The sequence below is a fragment of the Ostrea edulis genome, chromosome 9 (assembly GCF_947568905.1).
Source record: "Ostrea edulis chromosome 9, xbOstEdul1.1, whole genome shotgun sequence".
NCBI classification, from domain to species: Eukaryota; Metazoa; Mollusca; class Bivalvia; order Ostreida; family Ostreidae; genus Ostrea; species Ostrea edulis.
In genome coordinates, this window is record NC_079172.1 from 13202115 (window position 1) to 13225965 (window position 23851).

The 23851-nt window shown below is 35.9% G+C and overlaps 3 protein-coding genes across 11 annotated transcripts in view; 2 read left to right on the plus strand and 1 right to left on the minus strand.

Annotated features, from left to right (window-relative positions):
• Positions 1-3891, plus strand: part of LOC125659318 (uncharacterized) — a 59289-nt gene extending 55398 nt beyond the window's left edge. For 3 of the 4 annotated variants that reach the window (XM_056148546.1, XM_056148547.1, XM_048890957.2), the window contains 2 exons: positions 136-744; positions 1294-3891. In XM_056148546.1, the coding sequence (XP_056004521.1) occupies positions 136-744; positions 1294-1391 (707 nt within the window). In that variant the 3' untranslated portion in view covers positions 1392-3891. Of the gene's footprint in view, positions 1-135; positions 745-1118; positions 1196-1293 lie in introns of all 4 variants that reach the window. The other variant, XM_056148548.1, reaches the window with a different exon arrangement.
• A 3938-nt stretch (positions 3892-7829) lies between these two features.
• LOC125659730 (bridging integrator 3-like) lies at positions 7830-15882 on the minus strand. Its single transcript, XM_056148581.1, has 10 exons — positions 15795-15882; positions 15532-15583; positions 14092-14132; positions 12324-12385; positions 11352-11488; positions 9800-9840; positions 9350-9410; positions 9179-9259; positions 8659-8793; positions 7830-8173 (listed from the first exon to the last, which is right to left on the minus strand). Exons 1-10 carry the CDS (start codon positions 15800-15802, stop codon positions 8033-8035), a joined length of 759 nt encoding a protein of 252 aa, XP_056004556.1. The 5' UTR covers positions 15803-15882; the 3' UTR covers positions 7830-8032.
• Positions 15883-16900: 1018 nt separating this feature from the next.
• Positions 16901-23851, plus strand: part of LOC125659449 (filamin-A-like) — a 58040-nt gene continuing 51089 nt past the window's right edge. For 5 of the 6 annotated variants that reach the window (XM_048891114.2, XM_056148582.1, XM_056148584.1 and 2 more), the window contains exon 1: positions 16940-17501. In XM_048891114.2, the coding sequence (XP_048747071.2) occupies positions 17171-17501 (331 nt within the window). In that variant the 5' untranslated portion in view covers positions 16940-17170. Of the gene's footprint in view, positions 17502-23851 lie in introns of all 6 variants that reach the window. The other variant, XM_056148583.1, reaches the window with a different exon arrangement.

Genomic DNA, 23851 nt, shown 5'->3' on the forward strand with positions numbered 1-23851 from the left:
GTGTCATTGATGCAGTTTGCCAATGTACATTTCCTCTGGTCATTTCATGTGACCAAGTGGTGCACTTTCATCAACTTCCTTGTCATTAAGAATAGACTATGTTGCAGTGTTAATGAAACATTTCTTCCTTTTCAGGATTTGAAGAAAATTTCCATGCTATAATGAACCTTTGCATGGAGGTTGGTGATCCCCGTAGGGCATATGCTGCTTTTGAAGTTTTTAAGAATGGTTATACTTCCGCTGTGCTTAACGTCGAAATGTTGCGGAGATTGGTGACTGCTTGTGGAGAGAGCCAGTATTCGATCCCTGGTGCTCACAACATTTACAACTACTTGACAGCTCTAAATGTGTATCCAACACAAGATATTCCCATTGACCCTCGGCCGCTGTGTGTGAAGCTGACTATGAACATGTCCCATGTGGAGAGCATTATTCTCATAGAAGACTTCATGTTGTGGTTGTATAATTTTCTCTGTGATTGGTGTGTCCAGCACGAGACTGTTGTTGTACCAGAGGAATATTTAATTATATGTGTCAGATTTGCTGATGGGGATGCCGCTGGGCCTCACCAGAGAATGATGGAGAGGAAGTTGAAAGAACTGAAAAATTTGATGGATATCAAATTTACTCCAGGTCTACAAACGTTCCTCAGACCCCCAATGAATGATGGGAGAGGCATAGCAATGCAAATAACTAGTCCATCAGTGTTTAATTATCTGTTGGCTTTGGACAAAGGAGAGAGAGGTGAGTTAATTGTTTATGATTGTTAGCTCGACAGGATGAATATCAGGAGAGCTATTGTTATGGTGTTGGCGTCACACTTTTATGGAAAAACTTTAACCTTGACAATATCTTTTGAGCCAAGGGGGATAGGGCTTTGACATTTCACATATTAATTTCTCATGACCAAGCTTTCCATATGATGTAAAAAAAAAAAAAATTTTAAAAATTGACCTAGTGACCTTGGACTTTGACCTACTTTTCAAAAACATTAACTTTGGCTTTGTCTTTTTAACCAAGGGGGGTGGAGTAAATAGAGACATGCTTCCCAGCATTCTACCTTTTTTTCTGACTAATCTTGTTTTACTTTTAAATTTTGTCATATTTTCTTTTGATAGTAAGAACTGTCAATTGCACATACCTTTGTCACTGGAACTGCTTTTAGACAGAAAATAAGAAAAAGCATCAATACACTGTAAATATGTTATATTGCTTTAAAACACTTATCAATGTGTAAATCTTTGATTGTTTTCAATATCATCATATGAATTGTTAAATGTTTTTCCCCGACAGGAAAATTTCAAGGATTTCGAAGAAAAGGAGTAGGTGTCGGAGGACCTAAGTCAGGTCCATGGAACAGACGAGACTCTCATTGTGATGGCCGCTTTTAGAGATAGTCCAGGAACAGACGAGACCCTCAGTGTGATGGCTGCTTTTGGTGACGGAAAATATGCACCGCAGATCCTCCTTCTGTTTAAGTTGAATGTGGTTTAGAACAGTGATTTTAATTCACTTAAGAAATATGAAGTTGAAGTGATTGAGTTCAAGTATTGGTTGTCTAGAGATATTAACTGCAAGCATAATGGAATGCATCATTAATACATGTGCTCTACTGAAAATGAAAAGTTACTAAATTTTGAGAGCAGTGTTTTAAAAGTGACTGAAAGAAACTGTTGATCGGTTTTTATTTCCTTACTTAGACTAGAATGTGTAAAAAAGGGGTACAGTATACTACAAACATTGCATTTAACCTGTCGGAGAATATTAGATATTAATGACTACTGTATACAATGTGTAGCAGTGAATGCAGCAGTATACAGAAACACTTACAATGTAGTTAGTTTTAAGTTCAATGAGATATTAGTCTTTTCTCTGCTATCAATTGCTATTTTGACTGATTTACGTGTTCATTGAAGCTTTTACACAAATTGTGTTCATCTTGAAATCCATATATTGGATTTCCATCTGTTTTTCATAGAAGGGCATTTATGACTTGATATGGAATTCGTTTTCATAAGGTGCTGAAAAGAGCTAAATGTGTTCAGTGTTCATATTCCATGATTGTTTTATTTTCAGTTGTGTATTGTAACAAAATTCAAACTTGTAGAATTTTATGACAATCAACTCTTGCTTTTTAATTGTGGTACATGTATTGTTGTACACGAACTTGGCTGTAAAATAATTGAAAATCAGGAGATCCTTAGTTGATTAGATGTTGAAGATATGTTGATGTATGTATGGTTGATATGCATTAATCTTCACAAGACTTTGATGTGTCACTGGTCAGTCGGGCTCACAATTTTACAAGCCTTTATAAAAACATGATGGTAATAGCAAATCACTCTTTAAAAAAATGTCTTTAGCTCACCCAAGTAACTCGAGACTGCAATTTTCCTTGCCAAAGTCATTTACTAGTGAGTCATTGTGAAAGACGGGTGTATTGTTAAAATGTTGTTAAATTGTGTGTCATAAGATGATGGACATGGAATCATTGCAATGAAACCTCCCAAGTGTATATATTGTTCATATTTAGGGATCATGATTTATGTGATACATGTGGAGAAACATTCAGTTACAATAAAAACTTATTCCAGGTTTTAGCTCAGATCTTCTAAGAAAAATTGGTCTGTGGAAAGAGGGAGAAAAAGAGGGGGTTGAACGAATGGTCAGCCCCTTTTCAACTTTTCTTAAACTACAAGAAGAATACCCATGGCCCCTATTGATTAAATGAAGGTTACAAAATTATGAAAGAATATGATTTTTAGATGATATCTCAAATCCTATCTGAGCTTCAGCAATCAAACCTAACATGAAATCTCTGGCATTGGTTTTGTTCTTTTAGATCAAAAGTCAAGATCACATATATTAAGAATTTTTTTTCCAGTAATGGATTGTCATAATTTAAGCAGGGGATTTAGATTAACTAAATTTGCTTCCTTTTTATCCATTAGAACTGCCTGCCAAAATTGACATTTGTTTTTGTTCAAGAGTTTTGATGAATCTGTTGCGATTCTTGATATGATGGAAATGACATTGATTTGGATGTACAAGATTTTTTTTTTAAAAATGACATTTTCCTGTAGATTTGAGTCAGCCTTGAACAAACATATTTACGCCGTATTTTTTCCAGTACCTTTTTAAAAATGATAGAAAGCATTTTCAGTTTGGAAGTGGATTCTGGGGTTAAGTTTTATGGAGGCTGATAAGTCCTTCTTAGACTTCATAATATTCTTGTGATCCAACAAAGAATTTTTCTTTTTTTGGATGGGATTCAAATTTTAATGCCTTTAGAGATAAGCAAGAGCACTAATTTATGGCTGAGCAAAAATAAGAAAATATTTATTTCTCCGTAATCATAGAAGAAGCACTTGGTAATGATTATACAATGAATAGTGCATCGGCACTCGCCGCACAAAATTTCAAATCCGCCGTTACTGTAATAGGTATCCGTACAGTATATGTGGAAGTGGTTATATTTTATGTGTATGATATCGGTTATACTATGAGACAGATGGAGTTTGTGACCTTTAAACCTTTCATTAGAAGTTCATTTGAACTGAAACGAAAGGAATTTTGTTTTGTAGCTTGCATAGATTTACTTAAAAAAACAAACAACAATTCTGTGATAATATGAACTTCATTTACACTCCTTGCATTGTTGCTTAGAATGGGTCCAGCAAAATATTTGAAAATTTCACTATATGCCTTATAAACTAGTCATTGTTATTTTGTAATAAAGAGAAATGATTTGTTTGTTCATTTTATATCCAGCATCAAAAAGAATTGATGTTAACATTACCCACCAAAACCCTTCATTATTATTTTGTCATTACATACAGGATGTATGCATTTGTTGTGAATATACTTGAATAAAATTTATCGATTTTCAAATCTTTGTTTAAAATGACAGCTTTATTGCAGCATAAAAGGGATCAGGTTATTACAGAGTTTGTGCTAAATTTGTTAGAGTTACCGAGACTATTATATTCAGTTGTACCCTAAGATTTAAAGGGACTGATTCACAATTTTCCCCAAAGTTTGATTTTTTACTTTTAATGATGAAAATCTACTGTCAAAGTTTCACAAAAAATAGATTAAGGTTATACATTAGGACAGAAGCTTTAGAGTTTATTGTTTAATTGAGATATGTTACTGTTTACAAAGTTTTGTCATCGATCTAAGTTTTTGATGTATTTCCAGTATTCTTTGAGTAAAATTTGCCTTTTGAAAATTAAATTTGTATTTTTTCAAAATTTGGATGATTTTGATACATTCCACTAGTTTGTAAGCAAAAACAAGACCCGAGTCTTGTTTAGATAACAGATTTAAGGCTGAAATATTACCCGTATCTTTGCATTGCAAAGGTCCAAATTTTTTAATGAGTTATATTTTTAGGTCACCTTACCTGATCTTGGGTGACCTATTGCTATTTTTCTGCATCTGTTGTCTGTCGTGCATTATCAATTGCACATTTTTGACGTGTTCTTGGTTACTACCATTCCCTCTTCCATGGGTAGAAAATGTTTTTATACACTCGTCAAAGAAGAGACGTGTTATGGTATACTGTCTGTCAGCACTTTGTAGGTAAAATGAACCGCAAGCTCCAGGATCTTACAACTTGTTAACATTTGATCACCTTGATGAGAGGAAGATGCCTATTGTTTTTCAAAGGTCAAGGTTGTATTATCAATTAATAGGAAAATCTTGTAGGCAGAATACAGACCGAACTATTGGAACTAGGATCTTGCAACTTGGTACATTTAATCACCATGATGAGAGGAAGATGCCTATTGTATTTCAAAGGTCAAGGTCATAGTATCAGTTAAAGGGGCTTCGACATGATTTGAGCTGAAGATTTTCAAATCTTATTTTTCCATTTTTAGGTCACCTGAATAAACTCGGGTGACCTATTGCAATCGGTTGTCGTCAGTCATTGTGTGTTAACAATTGAATATTTTTAACTTCTTGATAACTATCATCATTGGCATTTTGATTAACGTGCAGGATTAGGTGCATCTTCCACAGCAGTGGGCTCCCTTCCAGGTAACTGGCTTGTTGCACGCATGGCAGACCTAACATTTGACTTCCAGGCATCTCTGTCCAATGGGTTAACATCACGAAGTCCCCACTCACGCTGGTCTTTTTCTAACTGTGCTTTCCAGGTCATCTTTGGTCTCCCTGGTTGTCGTCCTCCCTCTTTTTTCATATTGAAGACATTATTGATTGCCCCACTGGATCTATCAACGTGCCCAAACCAGCCTAGCCTCTTCTCTCGCAGGATAGCGTCGAGGTCATCGATCCTAAGTCGTGCCAGTAGCTCGCTTCATCTGACACTAGCCATGTCTTCTGGTTTTACCCTGCAAATCTGTCTGACCATGGCTCTGTCATTTCGTCGTAGACGAAGGAGGTCTGATTTTGGCAAGGGCCACGTCTAACTTGCGTACAGCATTGCGCTACGCACATATGCACTGTACAACCTGCCATGGGTCTTGTAGGAAAGAAGACAGGAAGAGAGGACAGGTTATAGTTCCCTGAATTTATTCCAGGCCATCTTCACACGAGTGATCGTTGAGAGCACACATCCTCCAGCTGCAGACAGCATGTCACCTAAGTAGCAGAAGGAAGCTACTACCTCTAGCTTGTCTGTTCCAACTTGAACTTCCTTCTGTGGCCTCCCATCTGTTGGTCCAGCAGTTCCTAGGTATCTAGGACAGCGGTAATACGCCAGTTTTGAGATACGAAATCTTTTGTATAGGAGGTGCATTTAGTGGAACTTTGAATGCCTAAGTGGGACAGAGTGGATATACAGCCAACGAGGAAGACGATGAAATGTATTAAAAGCGGCTTCTCTGTAAATGTGGGAAATACTAAATACTATCGAAAGAAATGATTTACCGAAGAGGAAACATACAATGTCATATTTGCAAGAAATATCTTGGATATGGTACTTATGACCAGCGAAATAACGTGATAGGATAAGAATTCTATGTACAGTATTTAATTCCTCCCTAGATACTTATCACTTAGTTTGTGTATCAGTCGAATTCGGGTTATCAAACAGCGTATGAGAAACTTGCTGAGTACATTCACTTACGCTGTGATGAATATCTGTCCCACTCCCGCATGTTAACAAATTCTTTTGCGCCTTACTATGTACGAGAGTTCTCCAAAGGGAAATAACTCGTACGCATCTCGAAACCGACGTATTGGGATCCTCTTTCCAGTCCAATTCTTTTCAAATTTGGTATGAAGCATCTTTAGGACAAGAGGAACATAAATTGTAAATTTGAGGACTCCAGCACCCCTGGGGCCTTAGGAGTGGGGCAAAAACTGCCCAAAATTGACCAATTTTCAAAAATCTTCTTTACCAGAACTGCACATGTGTAAGAAAAACTAAATACATGGTGATGTAGAGGAGGAAGGCCTCTACCAAAATTGTAAATTTCATGATCCCCAGGGTGGGGCCAAACTTGTTATATAGTGTTTATGTGTAAAACATTAAATAACATCTTTAGTGCTATTGAAACTAAATAGATATTTAGAAAAAACAGGTAATCCTTTATCAAAATTGTAAATTTAATGATCCCAGGGGTTTTGGTATTAGGGTGGGGCCAAAATGGTCAGTTTTGGTTGTTTTGTTCATTATGACGTTTTTTGAAAAATGTTGGATATGGTAAGGGTCTTTTTTGCCAACTTTTGGTATCAAGACCAATTTGGGCAATAAAGCAGGGGTGGCAATATATTGAATTCACCATTACAGAAAATTCACTGAACAGTCCAAGGAAATTCAATTATTTGGGCTCCATTCTGTATAAACATTTAGATAATCTGGAGTTTAATTCAGCAATTATCTGTAATTAACTCGACCACATGAAGACCTTGTCAGGACTCGCACTGCACTGCTCTCAATTTCCGATGCATTATTATACAGGGTAAAATCCTATAAAATTTGATCATTTGTTTGCGGAAATCAGAGGCATATTGCATTATGCAGGGTTGGCATTATAATGAGGGTGTTAACATGGGAAGAAATCCATTCTTTAGGATTTTCAGGCTGTAACAGAAAGGGAGAAAATGCAACTGACAAGACCAGGATTCGAACCGGACCCCCTGAATTCTCTAGTCAGGTGATCTACCAACTGAGCTAACTGGCCAACGGCAATCAAACCCAGCTGACCACTACATTCCTCCATCCTTAATGTGTCTTCGCCCTTGAATACACAACCCAGATTCTTTTTGCCCTGGCAGGACTTTGACCTGCAAGTCCAGGGGTGGTTAACGGCACCAAGTGTAACATGAAGGGAGAAAATGCAACAGACCAGACTGGGATTCGAACCCAGGCCCCCTGGATCTCTAGTCAGGTGCTCTACCAACTGAGTTAATTGGCCGCCGGCAATTGAACCCAACTGACTGTTACACTCCTCCCTCCTTATATGTCTTCACACCCTGAAGACATCAACCCAGGATCTTTATCTTTATCCCTTGGCAGGCATTTTAACCTGTCAGTTCCAGGGGAAGGTCAATGGCACCAAATGTAACAGGAAGGAAGAAAATGCAACGGACCAACCCAGGCCCCCTGAATCTCTAGTCAGGTGCTCTACCAACTGAGCTATCTCTCTACCGGCAATTGAACCCGGCTGACCACTACACTCCTCCATCCTTAAATGTCTTCACACCCTGAAGACATCAACCCACATTCTTTTTGCCCCCGACAGGACTTTCACCTGCAACAAAGCAATAAGTGGGGTGGCATTATAACGGGTGGGGGTGGGGGCAAATATATCAAGGGAGCACTGTATATATATGAAAGAAATAACAAAAACAATATATACATGTAAATGCTCTATATATGTTAGCATATCGCAGATACAAGAAGAAATCTCTGTCTTCTGCATACTATGTTTTCCAGTAAAAAAAATAATAAAAATCGTGTGTTCAAAATTTACGGCATCTACTGGGAATGAGTTGTATAGGTCATTACCATGACAATGACCTTTGAATTAGAACACATTAGTCTTATTGCATCTTATGCTCAATCCACAGTAATGGCAAGAGCTTTGATTTCTGATAAAGTTTGTTGTTGGTGCAATTTCATTTCTGATAAATCCTTTAAGGCTTCCCACTGGTTTTCTAGATCAGAGTAAATCTTTAGGGCCTCAGAATTGTATGAAACCTGCAAGATTACATACACAAAATTTAAGCAAGATTATTTTTTAAAATGTAAGTTCTACTAGCCACAAAGTTTCAACAATTTTCATGTATAATTTAAAAAATTTAATATTAACATATGCATCCAGAATACAACCCACTGTGATTACAATAAGACTGAATAATCCAGTAGTCGTACACGACGGATCTTGCAATGAGGCCATGAAGTTTAAATAAGCAAAATTTTTATCTCACTTTTTGTGAAATCCGAGATTGGGATCGTAATTGAGCTTATCTCATTTGTATGGCCCATTAGTCTGTTTTGAATTGAACATGACAAACATTTGCTGGCCTTTACATATAATCTAAGTCCCTCTTTTCCTTCATATTTACTGTGTTACTCTATGTTTTCTGATAGACCCCTTTATGCATTAAATTGTTACAAAGTTGAAAGAAGCAATGAATACTACAACTCGTAAATTGTTAAGAAATAGTGCAATTACAATGTACCTGGGATTTGATGAGAGATTCTAGACATGGCTGAATATATTCAATTCGTCCATCTACAAATTTGGGGAGGTCTTCTGACAGGGCTTGATTCTGACTATCAAAGTCTGCTTTTGTTCTTTCCACAGCTTTCCTGCTCTACAAGTGTATAGAAAATGAAATAATATATAGTAGCAACAAAAAACCCATTAAAATGATATATGAAACGGACAATGATATATATACAATTATTTCAAAATTCTGTGGGAAATTACTACCTCTCCCAACAAATGGAGAAACTAGCTAAGGAACAGAGATTGTAAAATGCTATTCTGTCTGGTTCGCAAGTAAATTGCGCTATTCTGTATTGTACATAAAGCAAATAACACTATTCTATTTTAGGGGGGGGGGGGGGGGGGGGGGGGGCGCTCAACACAGGTATACTGTTTACACAGTATAATTCTTGTGTGGTTTCTATTTGAATGATTTACTGTATCAAACTGGAATACGGTCTTTTCCATGATATTCTCGTTTACAAACTCACCAGGTCCAACTTCACCACATTTTGTCCGGTCCTTTCTCTGTTCTGGTGCTTTTCTACTTTGGACTGGGATTTTTGGTACTCCTTCAAAAGACATCAATATCATAATCTCTTTAATGTTTCTCAAGACTGCAGTAAACTTATAATTTTGGAACCGAGGCCAAGTTTTGTTACCTGCAAACTCTGTTCTCGTTTTTTCAGTGCTGCTTGTATACTTGGAAATACGGTATTGAGTCTGAAATGTCAGCAGAGAAAGATAATTGAATAAATACAACTCTTGTTATTTTCATTGATATAATTTTTTACATCATGTAATGTTTACATTTAACAACATCTTTTTGCATCATTCTACACTGACATCACAATCAAAAGTTTTCTCGATCTTTCCTTGTAAAGGGACATAATTCTTCATTTGAAAACAAACCTGAACCTCTTGTACTATTTTTTGAGATGCACTCACTTGCCTTAGATTTTAAATTGGTTGTAGCACATATATATATGCCCTAGTTTCTGTTTCTGACACATGCTTTGCTACAACACTTCCCAGGATTTTAAACACAGATTTATAAATGGTACATGTCTTCCATTTATATTCACTATTACTTTTATTTAAACAGACATTACCTTTTAACTGGTTCCACCAAGGTCTTCTGTACCACATTATTCTACAAGCATCACAATACAGTGAGTGAAATATTTTTCTCATAAGCATTTCTACATTATTTTTTACTAATACTTTATAAATGAACAATCGTATGTACTGTATTTTCTGAAAGTCAAAATATGTTTTGTACTACATGTACTGTATTCTGAAGGGGGGTGGGGTGTGTGCACTACAAGTGGACTACAGTATGTGCAATAATGCTAATACACAAGTTTGATGTAATCCATTTTATCTAACACAGTAGGTAAATAGCTCAAAATATTACAGGAAGATCAGTTGTCCCAAAGTGGCTTTGACCTATGACCCTGAAACTCAGTAAAAGTCTTGCCTGCAAGATCCCATACATCAATAGAAAAGACTGTTCACCCTTTGACTTTTGTCCTTAAAATTGTGTGTCATTATTGAACAGTTTTTCATGTTTGACAAATATGCATGACCTTTAGATTATGGGGAGATCCAAGTTAGAATACATGTAGGTCCTCAGTACCCCCTTGCTTGTCGTAAGAGGTGACTAAATGGGACGGTCCTTCAGATGAGACCGCAAAAACCAAGGCCCCCGTGTCACAGCAGGTGTGGAACAATAAAGATTTATCCCTGCTCAAAGGCCGTAAGCGCTAAGCATAGGCCTAAATTTTGATGCCCTTCACCGGCAATGGTGATGTCTCCATATGGGTGAAAAATTAACGAGAGGGATGTTAAACAATATACAACCAACCAACAAAATGGTTACTAATCTTTCCCCATCCACCCCTGATCCATCGCCCCATAGATCAAAATCAAGTTTGATGTAAATCCACTTATTTCTGAGAGGTGATATTATCTGAAACAGTTGGAAGTAAAAGCATTTATTTCAATGGAAGTCTCACTTATTTCTATTCGTGAGATATTATTTTGAAATCCAGTGTGATTGCAGCAGATAGACAATATACAGTTATTGACTGGTTCGAGGACAACAGCTGTTTAGTTTGACCCAAGTACAGATCTGTTGCCCGAAGCTGTTCGAGGGTCAAACAAAACAGCTGTTGTCCGAGGACACAGTCTGTATATAACTGTTTCGTTATACCCCTTCATTTTTAAAAGTTGTTTATATGCGAAGCACATGGTTTGTTGACTTCGAACTTTTAACGAGACAATATAATTGCGTACGTTTTTAAACATATATCCCAAGTTTAAAAAAAAACCATACCCAATATCCGAATTAATAATCAATCATTACATTTTTTGTATTCCTGCTCAGTGTTTCATCTAATAAATTCTGTATTTCATCATCAGTTAAATCACTGAACCTCGCCATTGCGTAAACAAAGCAGCAGACCGATAATCACGTGACTTGCATAGCCAATGGAAATAAGGCAGACTATTGCCCCGTCAACAGTTCGTAAACTGTTGACCGGTCAATAGACTATGAGTATGAGAATTGGTTTAACAAGTTAAAATGTTGGTTATAAATCGTATTAGTTTTATATAGGAAAGAAAATGAAGGTCTGTTTACTATGGGGGTTAATTACTGACCAGTTCCCTGGAGTGTGTATTCTGTTTTTCGATGACATTGTCCCACTCAGTTACCATGGCATTGAGCTGAGGCTCTGTCTGACATAGAGGGCTGGATAATAGGTCCTGAGTTACTTTGTGTTCACTGTTTGAGAGGGCTGAAATTCAATAACAGTGTTATAAAATATTCACTGTTTGAGAGGGCTGAAATTCAATAACATTGTTACAGATCATGCGCTGTTTGAGAGGGCTGAAATTCAATAACATTGTTACAAAACATGCGCTGTTTGAGAGGGCTGAAATTCAATAACATTGTTACAGATCATGCGCTGTTTGAGAGGGCTGAAATTCAATAACATTGTTACAAAACATGCATTGAGGTTAATTAACATTAATAACATTATTGATGGGTGTTAAACTGCTTTTTTGTTTTGATCAAGTTCCAGTCATTCGAAATTTTCATCATATGCACATTTGTCAATGTGTATATTATATAGAGTACATCATGTTCAGGATCTCTATAAATTCAAGTTTAAGCTTTAAAACACTTTCAGAATTTTTTATTTATTTATTTATTTATTTATTTTTTTTGTCTTTGGAATACAAATGTTATATTTAGAATTATCTAACATTTCAGGAAAAACACTGCATGTTTTTATAAAAGTATCTACCAGTAAAAAAATGATAATGCTGTTCCAACTTCCTTACAATCCCCAAAGTATTGCTCTGTCATTAGTGCATGTATATAGTTCACACTGTGTTCAGCTGAAATAACACATGTACTGCGCTTGAGATGACGGTGTGTGTAAGTGTGTGTGTATATATGTTTGTGCGTAAGTGGGTGTGAATAATGTGAAACAAGAAAACCCAGGTGTCTGAGTGGGTGGTCTCAACCACTGCCAGTAGTTGAGAAAAGACAGTGTCATGCTCTTATTGTAGTTTTGGAACCATCAAACCTGAATGTTTTATAAACAAAGAATTTTTTTGCCATACCTAGCTTTGAATCTGTCCATCTCTTGGTATCTTTGTACAATTTTTTACTAGTTTCATCTAAACTGAAAATAAATTCAAAAGTCATTACAACTAGGTCAACAACCAGTATTATCAATGCCTTATACACTTTAACATAATTCTTTAAAGACAATGTCAGGTGCAGATATTGAGGCATATTTGAAATAAGACAAGAAAAACACAAGTTTCAACATTATTCATGTTTCATCTGATTACAAGTTAGGCCAATTAAAATTAATTGATAGATTATCATCCCCGCCAGCCCCTCAAAAAAGGACCCGCCCTGATTTTTTTCAATTTTCGCAAAACTTTAGATTTTAAACAAACTTGCTTCCCAGTGACATGAGTGAATGATTAAAGTCACAGCATGTTGGTTTCATATCTTCTACCAAGGATTCTTTGAATGTTAACGTCATTAACAGTTTGTGTGATGCCTTTTGTCATTAATTTTTTTCTTTCAGGAAATAAAAATTAAAATCTTCCCACCCGCCCCATATTTTTTGTGACCCTGGATGATAATCTACTAATTAAGTTGAATTGGCCCTACAGGCTATACTTAATTCCTTTGACCTTGATTTATCAGTATTCATTGTGTAAAAAGAAGGAACTGTAAATTGAGTAACACAGTATAGATCATCGGTCACCAATTTGAATCTACACTTCATTGACTAAAACAAAATGGTCTTAAATCATAACAGATGGATTGAGGGGGGACCCAAACAGACATGGAGAAACCCTAAAAGTTGTTACTGAGGAAAGATACTGGTAGATTGTACATAAATGTCACACACAAAATAACCGCAAATAGCCATAACTTTCTTAAACGTGAATGAATCAATCTGAAACTACCAGGTGCACAGGTTTAAAAAGTCTAAAACATTTCCACCAAATTTGGTAAAAAGTAAATGGTCAGCCCCCAAAATTAACTCCAGACAAAATGTGTTTATGGACAGGCAGACAGGATGAAACCAATACCCCCCCCCCCCCCCCCCCCCCCCCACCACCCATTCATTTGTAAGGGATGAACAAACATCTTATCAAAAGTTAGAATGATGGGTCTTACAATTAAATTTATGAATCTATATAGGTTTTATGATCCAGTGGGTTCTTGTAGCTACAATATAGTAAGGAGAAACCTCATAGCAATCAATAGGGGATGCTTACTCCTCCTAGGCACCTGATCCCACCTCTGGTATAACCAAGGGGTCCGTGTTTGCCCCAACTCTTTATTTTATACTACTTTAATATAGGAGTTTGATCACTGTTTGTTATCTTCGCCTTTCATCAGACTGTATCACTCTATAGTAATTGCCATTATTATGTGAAACTACATTCACTATCTGTGCCATCTTTTGTGAGTGAAAGCGTCTCTCACCTTGTCTCAAAGATATAGATCTGACCCAAACAAAGTTTACCTAACTTTTTATTTAGTAGCTCATTTGATTCCAAAGGCATATTACAACATCGCCGAAGTTTACTTATCGATGATAGTGTATGAAATAATACATTTAATCTATAAATCGTGTAATAAAAGTATAATCACCCTCACAGGGCTAAAAATAATTATCTTTATTCACTCATCACTAGGGCTACCAACATAGATTGAATGGTCAATTGAGAACTCTTACCATTCCTTTGGACCAGTGGATATAAAAATGACTGGTCAGAATTATACGATTGATTGATTATAATAAAATACTTTCATTTGTTATGGGAAAAGATAAGCATGATCTGATTGGGGATTACCTACCTCTCAACTCTTTTCACTTCTCTTCCAAACTCTCTCTCTGTCTAAAAATAAGAAAGCAATAATTTTTTTCATGCTAAAATTAATCTCTGAAATAAGCTTTATTACATCATAAGTGAATGTGTAACTGTTTTGTTTGTGGTGTATGATCTTTAATTAACTGACCATTATCACCTTATACCTTTTTCGAGGAATAGGCCTAACAATGACTGTTTGGAGGGTTTGATCATTTACATGAATTTAAATCATCATCAGCTTTAAATAACTGTACGTACAGCATGGTAATCACTATTGTTCCCAGTAAACCGGTGGGCAAAGAAAGCAACCTAGTAGTGACAATATCATTGATAGGTACAAAACAAGTTACCCCCCCCGCCCCCCTTCCCGACAGTTTGGAGAACATAAAAATGCATCCTCCTCGTATTGTATAACTTTCCATAGATGATGTAGATGAACAATTGGTTTTTCATATTGAATATCAATTATGATAAGAATCATGACAGATGGAATAAAAGGTAATCATTTAGCAGTGATAAAGGGTCTCAGTTTTCAAGGTCTGATATCCAATACAACTTGAATTCCTAATTTAGTAAGTTCAGAACACTTGGGGAAGTCACTACCTATTTTAACAACACACAGCCTGGGAATCCAGATGTCCCACACACAAAGTGAGAATTCTACCAACTGAGCAATTAAAGATACCCTTCAGTCCCCATTATATGAATTTTAAAATAAGATTTTTTTTTTTAATTAGCAAATACAGTTTATAAAATAAGATTGTCAGATGCATCACTGTTTCAGTAGCATTATTGATATGATATGATATGATTTATTGACCAAATGGACCCACAAGAGGCAAATTATATACAAAGAACAGTTATGATTTAAGACATATACGAGAGACAGACATGCATAACATACATGTATTTAACGAAGTTTAGATTTCAATACAATTTAGATTGATTGCAATATTGGAGTTAAGGTAACAATGATTGGGGACTGAAAAATATTACTAGATGTTGTGCATTTAGATTTACATGTACCATTGCTATACCATATAATGATTACATTTAAAAAGTTGAGAATTTCTTAATGTATGTTGTATTAAATGGGTTTCTTATTGTTTCCAAAGCCGATTGTAATTTGCAATAAAATGTATTATATCAATTATGGTAACAAGTTTTCAAAATCATGCGTGATATCTTAGGTTCTCCCCGTGTCCAATGCAAACATTAAATAGTTCTATTACTTTGTTTATGCATAATTGTAGCGATTAGTTAACCCCTCATGTAAATAATTATGATGTGTGACGGCTGATTAAGAAAATGTAAATGGACAGATCCATTTTTTAAAAAATCAGTTGTACATCACAGAATACGACAAGCTGAGTTGTTGGGAAAGAATTATCATAGCCCAGACAGGGATTGAATCGATCATACTCACTGTTCGTGAAACCACACTCTTCTTTGGAACCGAGTGTCGGTTAAACGGATTCCTACAACAAGTTTTGAGTGTTAATATTAGCTATGTAAGATGCAAAACATTGTAACGGAAACGTTAACTTGGTAAATTAACTAGAATATTGTCAGCTGTTGTCAGGCGGGACATTAGGTTATACACGATTCAGTAAGCGTAAAAAATGTGCGATGCTGATGTTCATTTTTTGGGCTTCCCTAATTCAAGAACAGAAAACAGGGTGTCGTTACCAGCTCATGATGTGTCGGTCATCCTCCCTTCGCCCCAGAATGTAAACAACGAAGCTTTCGAATGACTGAGATTGTGGACTTTGCGAAATAAAACTGTATACGGTAGGAATGTAATTATCCGGAAGAACATCCCCCTCCTTTAAAAAAGAAGAAAAGATGAAGGTATACTATCTTGATAACGTTAAGGGTAAATTAAAGTCTTTTTGATTTTCTTTAATGATAAGTACCCAAATTCTTTTCTCAGATACAGAAATGTAAATTTTATTCATTTTTTTGGAAGTTGAATGGTTGACACCCCCTCCCCCTCACTATCAATGCATTTATTGAAGTTACTTGAATACATATTCAGTGGGCCCGTATCGATTGTTAAGCGTGTAGTTAAGTGAATTGGGGTATCTTTTTCAGGCAGTCCACACGTACAGTAGTTTTCGACTTAGTGTAGTATGCAAGCGGACCTAACTCCGAGCAGTATTGTTAGCCCCATGCATTCACTAGCCCACTGCTCCGTACAGTAACACACATTGTATGATTATCGTATCAATATTGGGACTGATTTTTCATTTTGTAGAAATTTCGTGGGACGAAGATTTATATAATTAAACTGCACTTTCAGAAAGTTTCACAATATTCTTAGATATTTTATTGAAAGTAGATATTAATCAACGACAAACTAACAGCTCAACTTTATGACAAACGGGATTATTTCAGCTTCTCCATCGTCAACTTCCCATATTTGTGTCGCAATATTCCATTATCACCTGCATTTGTTATATACCCTGCTTCAGTTACCACAACGTTCATAAGATTTGAACTGTCAGTGATGCTGCCTATATTACAAATTTTTGTGCAACAGACGAAAACTAACCACTAATAAAGTTAGAATGGCACTTTATGATTTTTTACTCACTCTCTCTCTCTCTCTCTCTCTCTCTCTCTCTCTCTCTAACACGGGATAATCAATGGTATTTCGTAGGTTGTAATTGATCTACTCTAGCGTGTCGACTATTGAATGAAAACAACTTACCTGGCCGATAGGTGGCATAATACAATAGTTAAATTTAGCTGTAGGATTCTCGCGGTCGCGTTCGACAGCCTGTGGAATTTAAAGAAATTGCACGGCTCAGGTAAACCGGTTTTGTTATTAATTCATTTAAATATGTAAAGCCAAACTAGAAGAAATCAAGTCATTCGTGAAAAGGGTCAACAATCCACACCCTGGTGCAGGTATCTTGTGCACAATAGGTGGGGAAAGGCAAACACACAGCGTGGATGAGGAATTGACAAATAAACTTGTTAGGAAACTTTAACAGGGAGCAGGAGATCACTATCCGGAGGCAACTAAGGACTCTGCATCAGCGACATCAAAGGACTACAACATGGCTACATTCAGGGCAATCTCGCGTGAGGGCCATGCAGCTATGAGTATGCGGGACGGTTCAGACCGGTGGATTCTGATCCAGCAGAACACTTTCACTAACTGGGTAAACGAACAGCTCCGGGTGTCGGGGATAGAGACCACTGAGTTTATTAAGGACCTAGGAACTGATTTTGATACTGGTGTTAAACTATGTCAGTTGGTTGAGAGTCTGCAGGGTAAGAAAATTGGGCGGATCATTAAAAAGCCCATGAACCATCATCAGCAGCTAGAAAATGTCACCATAGCGCTAACTGCCATCGCCAACGACAATGTGAGATTGGTGAATATCGGTAAGTAAGGCGTGTCTTTTTATGGTATTTATTTTCTTCCTGTATTATGAAATATTTAGACATGCTCCTGTAGCAAAAACATTTTAAGACTACATGTAAGTGGAATATAAGGTGAACTTAAATGATTTATGTTAAACGAAACCATATCCTTTTTGTTTTCTCTAATGAAGTTTATATCAAATTTAAATAACGCAATCATGCAAAGAGATAGATGTATCATGAGTAGATGTAGATTCAGATTTGTTTGAATTTTGTTCATTTTTGGGGTCCACAAGTTTAATTTTATCATCATCTCCGTCTCTTAGGGAGAACAAGGTAATTGTCATAAGGTAACAATCCTGTCATAGTGAGAACAAGGTAACTGTCCTATCTTAGTGAGAGCAAGGTAACTGTCCTATCTTAGTGAGAACAAGGTAAATATCATATTTTAGTATGAACAAGGTAACTGTCCTATCTTAGTGAGATCAAGTAACTGACCTATCTTAGTGAGATTAAGGTAACTGTCCTATCTTAGTGAGAACAAGGTAAATGTCCTATCTTAGTATGAACAAGGTAACTGTCCTATCTTAGTGAGAACAAGGTAACTGTCCTATCTTAGTGAGATCAACGTAACTGTCCTATCTTAGTGAGAACAAGGTAACTGTCTTATCTTAAGGTAACTGTCCTATCTTAGTGAGATTAAGGTAACTGTCCTATCTTAGTTAGAACAAGGTAACTGTCCTATCTTAGTAACAACAAGGTAACTGTCCTATCTTAGTAACAACAAGGTAACTGTCCTATCTTAGTGAGAACAAGGTAACTGTCCTATCTTAGTGAGAACAAGGTAACTGTCCTATCTTAGTAACAACAAGGTAACTGTCCTATCTTAGTGAGATTAAGGTAACTGTCCTATCTTAGTGAGAACAAGGTAACTGTCCTATCTTACTGAGATCAACGTAACTGTCCTATCTTAGTGAGAACAAGGTAACTGTCTTATCTTAAGGTAACTGTCCTATCTTAGTGAGATTAAGGTAACTGTCCTATCTTAGTTAGAACAAGGTAACTATCCTATCTTAGTAACAACAAGGTAACTGTCCTATCTTAGTAACAACAAGGTAACTGTCATATCTTAGTTAGAACAAGGTAACTGTCCTATCTTAGTGAGAACAAGGTAACTGTCCTATCTTAGTGAGAACAAGGTAACTGTCTTATCTTAAGGTAACTGTCCTATCTTAGTGAGATTAAGGTAACTGTCCTATCTTAGTGAGATTAAGGTAACTGTCCTATCTTAGTAACAACAAGGTAACTGTCCTATCTTAGTAACAACAAGGTAACTGTCCTATCTTAGTAACAACAAGGTAACTGTCATATCTTAGTTAGAACAAGGTAACTGTCCTATCTTAGTGAGAACAAGGTAACTGTCCTATCTTAGTGAGAACAAGGTAACTGTCCTATCTTAGTGAGATCAAGGTAACTGTCATATCTTAGTGAGAACAAGGTAACTGTCCTATCTTACTAAGATTAAACTGTCTTATCTAGTGAAAGGAATGTTTTAGGTCTGGATGTTCCTTGCATTTATAAATAACTAGTTTCATGGAAATTCTTTGTGTTGGTTGAAGAGGTATATAATATTACCAGAGTTTGTTTATGAAAGTGTCTAGACAGGTTTTTAAAATTGTGTAGCATTTATCTATTTTGATTCCTTGAATATTCTTCAATGATTGTAACTCCATTATTTACTCTTTTTATATATTAATAATATTATAACAGAAGAAAAATGTAAACAAAGCATTTATTTAAAAAGAAATCTGAACAATTGTGAAATGTAGACACCTGGCATATGTCTGAAGTATGCAAGAAAGTGTTAATGAAAAATTACACAGAGCAATTAATTTATCCAAGTGAGGCCCAGCCCCTTGGCCCTTGGGCCAACATTTCATCACTTATCAGGCTTCAGGGACAGGTCATCTATATCCTGAATGTTCATACTTCTGCTGGGGTTTGACAGACAGTTAATGTTATAGGAGACAAATAGAAGTATTTTCATAGTATTTGTATTTGTAATTGTTAGTACCTATAGTAAATACATGAATAGTCATGAGACTGTAAATCATCTTGATTCCATAACAGTAATCTGTCGGCAAACAGATGACTCCATGATCAGTGCTTGTGATATAGCAATACACTACATTGCCACAGGTTGTCTCTATGTAAGATAACATATGCAAGTGTAACATCATGTGCATACAATGATTTTTCACTGAAATTAAATCTCCCACAGGTGAAATAGTCCTATAAACAGTTGTCATCTACACAGGTCCAGAAATATCAATATCCCAATTAAGACTTCTGAGGTTTTTCATATAAATTTTAAAATTGTATGTATCAATATCACTTTCATTTTTTTGAAGTAATATCAAAACTTTATTTAAAGCATTGTCAAACCATGAATCAGTCCCCAATAGAGAACTTGAGCCAATCTTTGATAGAAATAAATATAATTCTGAATATAAAAGAATTTTAGGTGGAGTTGAAGACAGGTGAATGTTACAAAATAGTTAAAAATTTCACTTCCTTGCTGAAATGTGCAAAATGCCATTTGTAGACTAGACTTTCAGTATATTGAACAAATAATTTGGATGTCAGATCTGCAGTGAATAATGTGTATTGATGCTTAATGTTGCCATAAACCCGGGGTGTTTGTGCTGAATTATTGATTTCTATTGATTTGATCTGTAGGAACAAGTTGCTCGGTCACTCACTCACCTGCATTCCTACTGCTTCTGTAGAAATCATTGTTCTCATTGTTTTCATACCCATCACGTGACCTTTATCTCTGACCAAAATAACTAATAGCATGTATTGTTATTACACGCAAATTCATTGTCTACAGTCAAGAGATATATACTCAAAGAAATTGTATTTTTCTTTCTTATATTCAGAGGAACAGGTTCAACCATTTGGTTGGTTGGTTGAATATATTGTTTAACGTCCCATTCGAGAAATTTTCACTTATAAGGTGTCATCATTGCTGGTGAGGGGCTGCAAAATTTAGGCCTATGCCTACAATTGCAGTTTTTGAACAGGGAGGGATCTTTATCGTGTCACACCTGCTGTGACGTGGGGCCTTGGTTTTTGCGGTCTCATTCGAAGGACCACCCCATTTAGTTGCCTCTTACGACAAGCAAGGGGTACTGAGAACCTATTCTAACCCTGATCCCCTTCAGGTGAAAGGGTGAATAAAAGATATTTTTCAATTTAAGGGATGTAAATGGCCCTTTCCAAGGAGATACTTGGGAAATGGTAAAAATAGGGTGGGGCATTTTTTATTCATCCATTCGATCCACAAGCATTTGATCATGACTAACAGGGCTACAAAAGGGGTGTCAAGTTTTAGATTGGTTTAGGAAAATCTTAAAGACTCCAAGGGTACAAATTTGTCATGATAGGTAAACATCCTCGTGAAGTGTAAATCATTGACCCCAGGACTAGGGTAAGATCACAATGGGGGTGTAAGGTTTATACATAAAAATATATGACAAGAAATCTTTTTAAAATCTTCTAATTAAGACTGACAAGGTTTATTATTTTGTATCATTTTTATTAGGTCACCTTAGTAAACTTAGATGACCGCTATTGCAACTGATCTGCGTTCGTCATCGTCTGTTAACAATTGAACATTTCTAACTACTTTTCCATAACTACCATTCAAATTCTTTTTAAAGTTGGTATGAAGCATCTTTGGGACATTAGGGGAACAGAAATTGTAAATTTCAGGACTGGGGGCTTAGGACGGGACAAAAACTGCCAAAAATTTACCTATTTCAAAAGTCTTCTTCTCTACAACTGCATATATCTTAAAGAAAAACTAAATGCATATAGTGATATAGAGCAGGAAGGCCTCTACCAAACTTGTAAATTTCATGAATCCCGGGGTAGAGGTTCTGTCTTCAGGGCGGGACCATGATGAACTTGGTATATACATGTATATGTGTATAAAACATGTAAATGATATCTGCTTTAATGCTATTGATACTAAATTGAAACTAAATGGATATTTACCAAAATTGTAAATTTCATGATCCTCAGGGGGTAAGTAAAGGTTTGGTTTCAGGGTGGAGCCAAAATTATTATTGTGATTATTGTCTTTAATTATCATTTGAAGGACTTCTTTAAATTTGCTGATACAGTATAGAATCTAAATGTATATTTAGGAATAGCAGAAAAGAATGTACAAAAAAAAAAAGGTGAATTTCGCAACTCCAGGGTTTTGACTCTAGGATGGGTTCAAATTAGTCATATCGATTAATGTTAATACATACATATAAATCATATAAAGCCTTTCCTCAGTGTATTCACTTTTGAGGGCATTGAAGTTTTAAGAACACATCTTGTTTTATACTGTTACTGAATATTAGAATTTCGCTTAGATACTCGGAACAGGATTTTTTTGTTCTAAATTTCATAGCCCTTGGGACTTAATTTAACTAGTACTCTGGTGACCGATAAGGCCTGTGGGCCTCTTGCCTTTTATATCTTTACATTTTTATCTGTATCTGAAATCCTTGGTTTATGATATATCGGTGATGAAGTGTTTCAATTAAAAGAAGTTTACCTGTTTCTCACCTGAGACACCTACAGAGGTATTGTCACAGGACAATTATTTCATTTGAATTGAGCCTTTAAACACACTGCCTATAATAAATCTCTCGCAGTAAGTCTGTAAGATTGAAGTGGTCATACCTGTTACTGGTCATTTTTTACAGACACCTGTAGGGGGAGATAGAAACAAGAGAGAGATGAGAGATTTTGCCATTAAATCAATGCGGGTATTATACTGTAAGAGGTAGCGTACCAATATTGGTTTAATCTCCCACACAACACTTAGTTTTAGAAATTATTTGATTTGTGTATTTCAGAATTTTAAAAAAAAAAGGCTGGATCAGACGTCATTTTCAAGATTTACTGACCTTCTTCCATATACTTTAGAATTTTCTCTTTACTCAGAGTCCTTGTTTTTTTTATTACCTCCTACAACATTTTATATTTGTTGGTGGTGGTACGTGGTGTATGTGTGAGTGGGGGGGGGGGGGGGGGGGGGTATGGGGACTCTTTTGGAGTCACCATGTCCATCTGTAGGTCTGTAGATCATTCTTACCCTATGACACATGGAATCTTTATATGATACATATTTATGTAGAAGTTACATCCAACCAACATGTATAAGGCCAGTGTATTAATTTAGTTCTATTCATACTTAGAATATGACAAGTGCAATATAAATCAAACCTGCTCCTATGAAAAAGTGAACCTCTAACTCATGATCTGGATACAGAATCTGACCAATATTTTATGCTTCAATGAATCTGGTCAAAGGATAGCATTAAGTAGTATACTTGATTCTAACAATCTGGCACACTCCGGTTAACCGGTGACACACTTGGTTGTGAGCCAGAATTGTGCACACATCCCTTCAGCTAAGCCGATTGAGCTGGAAAATTTTGATAAGCAAAGGCAGCTTCAAGCTGGTGTCCTTGAAGACTGTAGTATCGAGAGTTGCTTATTCTAAGACAAAATGTTTTTAATTTTTACTCTGGTGAAATAAACATAATTTGTAAATATGTTGGTAATTTCTATGATGAATAATGTTTATACAATAGAAGGTCAACATTTTCATTACTGTACTGTAGCTGGGTCACTTGATTCTTAGCGCTTTGCCAGGTATTAATTTAATTTGGCCGGATTTGGTCAGAATCTAGTATGCTAAATGTCTAATTCATGTGCTATATCAACTAAATTCATCCTTGGCTACGTGCACACAGGTGCTCTATTTATTGCATGTAAATCTATTAATACCATCTCACTTGAAAGGTTAATTACAATTAACATGATTAAAGAGATACCTTTTGAGTGGAAAGTGTTTCAAGTAATTTAGAATGCTTTAAAAAAGCAGAAGATTGAATAAAGATTACGAGATAAGTATGAGCAATAATTTTGCACAGTGTGTATACATATCATTGATTTACTTATGCAATAAATTTCAGTTTTGAAAAAACATGAGGGTATGAACTGGGAATCTTCAATTCACACCAACAGTACTTCATGAAAGGCCTAATTGGTGCTTCATGAAAAATTATGCCATCATGAAGTGTTGCCTTTGTGTATTTTCAAAAATGAAATTTACATTCTACTTTCATTTCTGTTGGAATATGCAGCAATAAAATAGATGTACTATATTTAACCATGATTCTTAGGTGCAATCGTTCACAACAGAATCTCATTCATGAGAAAATGGCCATCATTAAAATTTGTAAAGATATCAATGGCAAAAACATTGGAATTGTAGATATAAAGATGTATCGAAAGTTATT